General features: G+C 37.8%; 1 protein-coding gene across 2 annotated transcripts in view; it reads left to right on the top strand.

Moving 5' to 3' along the window:
* The window catches only part of sh3gl2b (SH3 domain containing GRB2 like 2b, endophilin A1), a 10570-nt gene extending 2885 nt beyond the window's left edge, over positions 1 to 7685 (top strand). Inside the window, exons 1-6 of one of the 2 annotated variants that reach the window (XM_016252741.1) lie at positions 2779 to 2917; positions 3605 to 3738; positions 3822 to 3980; positions 4936 to 5039; positions 5322 to 5446; positions 6928 to 7685. In XM_016252741.1, coding sequence (XP_016108227.1) covers positions 2794 to 2917; positions 3605 to 3738; positions 3822 to 3980; positions 4936 to 5039; positions 5322 to 5446; positions 6928 to 7124 — 843 coding nt within the window. In that variant the 5' untranslated portion in view covers positions 2779 to 2793 and the 3' untranslated portion in view covers positions 7125 to 7685. Of the gene's footprint in view, positions 1 to 2778; positions 2918 to 3604; positions 3739 to 3821; positions 3981 to 4935; positions 5040 to 5321; positions 5447 to 6927 lie in introns of those variants that run through there. The other variant, XM_016252740.1, reaches the window with a different exon arrangement.
* The last annotated feature ends 288 nt before the right edge of the window (positions 7686 to 7973 follow it).

The following is a 7973-nucleotide window of genomic DNA, read 5'->3' as shown; positions in this document are numbered from 1 at the left end:
ACATAAATTCAGCCTTGGTGAATAAATTAATAAATCTTAATTATTCCAAACGTCTGTGTGGCAGTGTATTTTCTATAATGGCCAGCTCTGAGCTGTCTGAGCAAAGGCTGGTCAGACTCGGGCCAAGCGTGTGGGTGGAGGTGACTGATCAGAGACGGGTGTTCACACAAGGCCTCAATCTGTTCAGAGCGGAGCAGCTGTTCTCAGAGCAGCCCGTGTCAGAAAGAGGCCATTGTAGGCCACAACGTGAAACATCACCCTTCGCGTTCAGCGACGCACCACAATCTTGTACTTCGGCCAAAAGTGCTTCTGTCATGGAGTTTCTTGGAAAATATACACGGGAACGACTTGGTGACCATATGCTAGTGCCGCGTGCGTGGACGCCCGAGAGCCGAGCACCCACAATGCAACACGGCAGGAAACTACAATCCCATAGTGACCCCATCTTGGTGACCCGTGTGAAGTCCCCTGGGAAGTGTTGATGGAGTTCCCTTTCCTGCCAATAAAGCTGACCTCTGACGACACGATCGCCAACACGAACTCAACATGAACACATTTCCGCAATCTTCAGTCAAGCAGGCGTCTCTGTAGAACACTGTAAAATGATTTGTGTGAAGTTGTAAATAAAATGATTTTTGGAGTATGTTATTCAAATACTATTACAGTACTTCAACTTCAAAATTTGACATTTAATTCAATGTTACTTACTGTACTTGCCTTTCCTTGTAACTGCATGAAACATACTAGCAATGTTTAAGTGAAAATTGTTTTGAATTAAATCCTACAGCATTTTTTTCTTGAACTTACTGTATATAAAAAATATATATATATTAATGTCAAAACGTTTGAAAATGGCCTTACAAATGTACATTTTATTTGCTTTGCTGAGATATTATGCAACAATGATGTGATATGATGCAACATTTGTTTTTTTTATTCATATTGCTATTTTTTTTTTTGATTGGAAGTCATTTCATTAGGTTAATAAATAAATAAATGCATATAGAAATGTAAAAAAAAAAGAATAATAATGGAATCAAGTTGTATTGGTTAAATAATTTATATTACAAATCCAAATGAAATTATTTTGTTTCAGCGATTTCAGTTGTGCTTTAAATTCGTTTAGGCTTGGCATTTATAATAAATCTTGTTTATAATGAATGCCACTGTTTGTTTAATTAATACAGATACACTTAAATGGTTTGTTGTGGAGCGACAGGAACTAAAACGCATGTTTATAGTGTTTATTATGTTGTCGAAATGCCTATATAGCACAAGCACATTTTCAGCCAAACAACTAAGGAACCTATAGAGAAGATTTATTCTCCTAAATCTTGAGAATGTGTCTGATTTTTATCTTCCGATACCTATCAGCGCTGGTTCGCCATGCTGTTATTAGTCATCTCAGTGACAAACGACACTGAGCGTTACTCCAGAGCTGATCAATCTTACTGTAAAATAATTGCATTTCACCTGCATGACTCTCAATTATGAACAAGGAGCCTCTAGTCTTCATCGAGAAGCCGCTAAAGGTGTGAATGCTGGAGATGAGGAGACTTTTATTCCCACTGACTTTGTAAGTGACAGCAGTAAAAGTCCATATGAAGATAATGAGTTGAAGCAGCAGAGCTCTAGAGTGAGTGCTTCTGTTTTCTCAACGCTCCTGAAACCTGTGTGACTCTACAGCTGGAAACTGTCAGTCTCTCTTGAACGAAAGAAAGAAAGAATCTTGTTTTGTCCTGTGGAGTATTAAAACCTATTATATAATGTATAACTTCAGTGCTGGATACTGATGGTCAATGCAGCTACAGAAACAGTTCTGACACACTGAGCAAAGCAGCGATGCATGAGAATACGACTGCGTTCAGGCCTGGTATGAGAAAGAATTCATGATTACTTTAATGCCCTTGAATACTCTCTCAAAAGACAAACAAAAACCAAGCAGTTCGTCAGTTTGTCTTTTTTTTGGACAAAAAATAAATAAAATGCAAATGTTTTTTCTCTCCTCACATAGCCTGAGAGCAGGAGATAAGTACAAATAAAACCAGAGCAAGATCAACAGAGCAGTAAATCAATAGAGTTCCTATTTTTTAAGCAGCTACCAGCAAGCACTGATGCTGGGGAGGTCTTCTGCTGTAGTGAAGCGGTTTAAATAGAAGCCAGACCAGACCGGCAGAAATCCTCTTCAAGATGCACCATACTAAAATCATACTCCATGACAGAGAGACTGTACTTCTGAACTTCTCTCAGTACAGATTTACTAACAATGCTCGTTGGCATTTCCAGATTCGATTCAGAAGCCTAATGGAGACATTTTATCCCGGTCCGCTGACCCCACCCCGACTCCAGACCAAAACCACCCTGTAAATCACATAAAGCCGAAAATCAATACGCTCCGTCAATTACACAGACGCAGCCAATCTGGATCTGGACGACCCATCACAGTCAAATCATACAGCACTCACCCCATTAGATATATACAGCACAGACCACATTAACAGCACCATCAATACTTAATCAAGGCCGCCTTTGTCTCTCAGTCACAGAACAACAAAAATACTGCACTCATCTGTGATTCAACAAATTCACTTCATATACTCCGATATGGTCAGAGATGATGGCACAGTTTTCAAGCTGTGTTGCTGACTTTTTTTCCTGTGTGTGTGTGTGTGTGTGTGTGTGTGTGTGTGTGTGTGTGTGTGTGTGTGTGTGTGTGTGAGTGTGTGTTTGGATCAGCAGCTCTTCTGATTGTGTGTATGTGTGTGTGTTTTAGCGTCCAGGGCTCGTCTAAGCATGATCAACACCATGTCTAAGATCCGGGGTCAGGAGAAGGGTCCGGGTTACCCTCAGGCTGAGACGGTGCTGGGAGACGCCATGCAGAGGTTCGGCCATGAGCTCGGAGAAGAGTCCTGCTTTGGTAACTCACACACATTCACACACGCACACACATATTCACTCACACACACACATACACACAGTCAGAAGAGCTGTGGATCCAAACACACACACACACACACATTCACTCACTCACACACACACACACACACAGGGGACACCCCTAATATTTTTATTTAATATAAATTAATGTTAAATTAAATTGATCAAACATGACAGTAAAGACATTTATTACGTTGCAAAATATTTCTATTTCAAATAAATGCTGTTATTTTCAACTTTCTGTTCGTCTGGGAATCCTGAAATGTCTCAGTTTCCACAAAAATATTGAGCAGCACGACTGTGTTCAACATTGATAATAATCAGAAATGTTTCTCGAGCAGCAGATCAGCATATTATACTGATTTCTGAAGATCATGTGACACTGAAGACTGGAGGAATGATGCTTTGATCACTGCAATGAATTACAGTTAAACACATATCAATACATTGAAAACAACTATTTTAAATTAAATTAATATTTCACAATTCTTGCTGCATTTCTGATTAAACGCAGCCTTGGTGAGCGGAAGATTTGTGAAGCATTACCGTGTAACATGTACTTTTAGGAAATGATGTCAGAGTTGCAGATTTGTTGGTTTAGTGGAATTTAAATCAGATTGAAAGTTGGAAAAATGGTACGAGTCTGCTTTTCTTCTGTGTGTCTCAGGTCTGGCTCTGCTGGACGCCGGTGAATCCATGCGTGAGCTCGGCGAGGTGAAAGATGCTTTAGACATAACCGTCAAACAGAACTTCATAGACCCGCTGCAGAACCTGCACGACAAAGATCTCCGAGAGATTCAGGTGAGTTCGACCGGTGCTGCTGTGAGAGAGCTGAACGCTGACAGACAGACAGACGTGTGTAAATGTGTGTGTTCCTCTCGCAGCACCATCTGAAGAAGATGGAAGGCCGTCGTCTGGACTTCGATTATAAGAAGAAGCGTCAGGGGAAAGTGACGGAAGACGAGCTCAAACAAGCGCTGGAGAAATTCGACGAGTCTAAGGAGATCGCGGAGCAGAGCATGTTTAACCTGCTGGAGAACGACGTACGGTGTTGTGCTAACTCGTACTCGTGCTAGTAATGCCGTGTCGAACAGAGCACATGCACAGTGCTGTATCCCACAATGCAAAGCTCAGGAATCTTTCAAATACATATTGTTTAAATCTTATCCGTCGCTCTGGAAATGGAAGTTGAGCCCATTGCATTGTGGGATACAGTATCTCCGTGTGCACTGCACGTTTTGGCACATGTAAACCATATAAGAGTCCATTCTCGTGTTGTACACGGTATAAAATTCATACACTATACAGTTCAGAAACCAGTGTTATTTTAGTATCCTAGATTTACTGTTATAGTTTTTAATTAACATTGCGAGTTTTTAATTTGAACAAAAACTAATAAAAACAACAAACATAAACAAAAATTACCAAAACATTTTTACTATTATAAAAGTTTTAATGAATTTGTTTTTATTAGTTTTTAAAAATTGTATTCATTTTTAATTCAGTTTTAGTTACTTTAGTACATTAAGTTAAACTAAGTTAAAATGATAAATGTTGTCTTGACAACTAGCTGAAACATTTCGTCTAGTTTTTTTATATTTTAGTTATTTTATTTCATGTAACAAATATTTTTTGTTAGTTTTATTTTTTTTAGTTGATAATAACCTAGCAGAACAAGTGTGTACTGTTTATAATTTAAATAGTATGTGAAATTGTGTTGGGTCTGTGAGTTGAAAAGCTAATAATTAAATCGTAAAAATTAAAAAGATTAAAATTAATAAATAATTTGAAAATAAAATCTAAATAAAACGCTTACTAAAAATGAACAAAATCATAATATGTCAAATTAAATAAATAAATAACATTAAAATAGAAACTCTCAAATAAAAAACTTGACATCAGAGAACCGTCAGCATGTCATTAAATCATGCTGACAAAAAAACATTTGTGAATCCCTTTGTTTCGGTATATAGTACTTATAAGCTTGTGTGTGTGTAGATCGAGCAGGTGAGTCAGCTGTCGGCTCTGGTTCAGGCTCAGGTGGAGTATCATCAGCAGGCGGCTGAGATCCTGCAGCAGCTCTCCAGCAAGATAGAAGACAGGTCAGACGCTCCAAACTCCCATCATGCACCTGGGGTCTTCACACGACACACACAGTACATCCACTGGGAGAGACATTAATTCACATTAAAACAACACTGCAGTTTATCAGATTTACCAGAAATGTGTTTCTAAAATAGAATAAAATTGTCTTTACAGATATAATGACATGCCAATAAATATTGAAGTATTATTTTAAAATTTTACAATGGAGATTAATGAGATTCTGTTCTTGAAAAATTATAAATATGTGCTGTTGATTAAAATATGTGTGCGTGTTACAGGATAAAAGACATGTCCAACAAACCCCGGAAGGAGTACATTCCCAAACCCTGCATGGAGCTTCAGCTGCCCAGTGAGAATCACGACGGAGGAATAAACTCTGCAAAATCACCTGCACGCTCACCAGGTACATACACAAGGCCAAACATTTTGGCCCTCAGATGTCTAAAAAAAATTACTGGTGGTAATTTCAACAAAAAATATAATATAGTTCATGTAAGAAAAAAGATTCAGTAATTAAAGTCTCTAAAACAGCACCATTGTTCCTCCCACTGCAGCATAATGAGGTATTATGTTTTTATTTTTTGCACTTTTTTCTACTTCATCCCGAGAAAGAATGTTATCCACAATGAGCTTTTTTTCATCATCTTATTTGAGGGACAGCTTGGCCTCAGAAACAAATATCTGACCTAATCTGAGTGCAGGTGGGTGACCAGTGTAAGGAGCAAAATCACTTTGTCATCGCACATGCTCTTGAGCGCGGCTCATGTTAAACAAGTCCCTCTTCTATTCTCTGACAGTAAGATAATTTGCCCATTTTTTTCTCTCATGCTCTCTCTCTCGCTCTCCCCCATTAAAGACACACACACACACACACACACACACACACACACACAAATACAAAAAAAAACACTGACATACAGACGAATGCGACTAAAATAGAAAAAACGCACAGATGTATTCAGCTCAGATTTCACCCTTAAAAAGATTTTTCAAAGTTACGTTTTACAAGAAAATATTATTTCAGTCTTTCTACTTAAGAATTTTACGTTTAATTCAGTGTTACTTGTTTTCTTTGTAATTATTTGTGAAATTTACTAGCAATTTCGGAGTGAAAATGGTTTCAAAGTAAATCCTACAGCATTTTTTTTTCAATGTATAACGATAACAACACAGAATAACAATATTGCTAGATTCACTTTCAGAGCAATGTCCAGAACAGAAATCTGAAGTCGGGCTCAAAATTCTTGTTTGATTTAGTGGACATATTAGAGTTAAAGATTCTTCCAGAAGGGATTTTGGATTTCTCTTTTTATCACCCCATAAATCAGAAAATACTGTCAGCAGACAGAACACAAACACACTTTTACCATGTTTATAAGAATAAAATGTTGTATAAATCAGTGTGAATGAGATATGAACAAACCCCTCAGTAAAAACCTCCAGAATATAGAGAGGAATAAAACTGTAAGTTTTGGTGTTTGTAAGTGCTGCTGAAGTGGAGAAAAAACTCTTTAAAGATATGAACTGGAATTGAAATCGACAGATGCAAATAGATAAAGTGCACTAAAATAAACACTTGTGTTTTTCTGATTTTTTTATACGCCAATCTGAAACAACACTTAATGAAATTCCAAACAGCCCAAAATCTCAAAACTGACCAGTGTTTTACTAATCTGTATTTTTTTTTATATATACTGTTTTTATACTAAGTATTTTGACTTTGTTCTTTGCAGATGTGCATTCTGTAAAAATGTTTTAGTTAATGAGAGTGTTTTCACCAACATAACTTTTGATTTTGTTTAAATATACTTCTAGTTTCTGTTAATGATAATAACTTCACATTCCACTAACTACGTTTTAAAGAGCTTTCGTTCTGTCGCTCAGCTCCGTTGGATCAGCCGTGCTGTCGCGCGCTCTACGACTTCGCGGCGGAGAACGAGGGCGAGCTCGGCTTCAAGGAGGGAGACATCATCACTCTGACCAATCAGATCGACGACAACTGGTACGAGGGCATGATCCACGGCCAATCAGGGTTCTTCCCCATCAACTACGTGGACATCCTGGTGCCTCTGCCTCACTAGGCTCCGCCCACCCTCGCTGTTGCCTAGCAACCCAACATCCGCCTTTATCGTGCATCTGTGCTACAGCTTCCTGTTCCTGTCGATCAGTGACTCGGAGGATTATGATGATGTTGAGGAGGATTATAGACATTACGGAGTCCCGTCTGAATGGAGAAGCAGTTCAAGTGCTCAGTGTGTTGTGAGTGTTTGCGCTCCTGGACTCGTGGTTTACGGTGAATCATGAGTCTGTTTATATTGTTTTCCTCGTGTTTCAGATAATTTATTTGTACTTCATAAGGGAACTAGTGCGTCACTCTTCTGATGAACCTCACTTAGTCCAGCTCTATCCCAGCATGCTTATAGGAAAGTTCTGGATCTCCAGATGTGTGTTTGATTGCGTCGCTGCTCTCTGTTTGACGCACATGTTCAATCTTTTCTCTCCTCGCTAAGCAGCGAACAACAAGATGATGTTCCGATTGATTTTATTGCTTGCTGATGCATTTTGGCTTTGGCTCAGAACAGAAAAGTTGCTCCTGCGTTGCAAAAGTTACGTTTTTCTCAGTGTTTTTGTCTTGTTTCCAGTACAAATATCTAAATATTCTTAAATCAAGATGCATTAATTGCTTAAAAATATACTTAAAGTCTTGTTTTCTGAAAAAAATGTAATCAAAATGAAGTGAGTTTATGCTTAAAACAATAAAAAATATCTGTCAATGGAATCGAAAAATATTTCACTTTGAATTAAGTTTATTTTTCTGACCCCACTGACAGATTTTATTCTCATTTTCATTTTTAAATCATTTTTTTCATTAAATAAGACATTTTGTTTCAAAATGCATAGTAAATATAATATTATATATAGTACAATAT

This window comes from Sinocyclocheilus grahami, unplaced genomic scaffold (assembly GCF_001515645.1).
Source record: "Sinocyclocheilus grahami isolate Dianchi unplaced genomic scaffold, SAMN03320097.WGS_v1.1 scaffold1129.1, whole genome shotgun sequence".
Lineage (NCBI taxonomy): Eukaryota > Metazoa > Chordata > Actinopteri > Cypriniformes > Cyprinidae > Sinocyclocheilus > Sinocyclocheilus grahami.
This window is presented reverse-complemented; position numbering and strand designations above follow the sequence as displayed.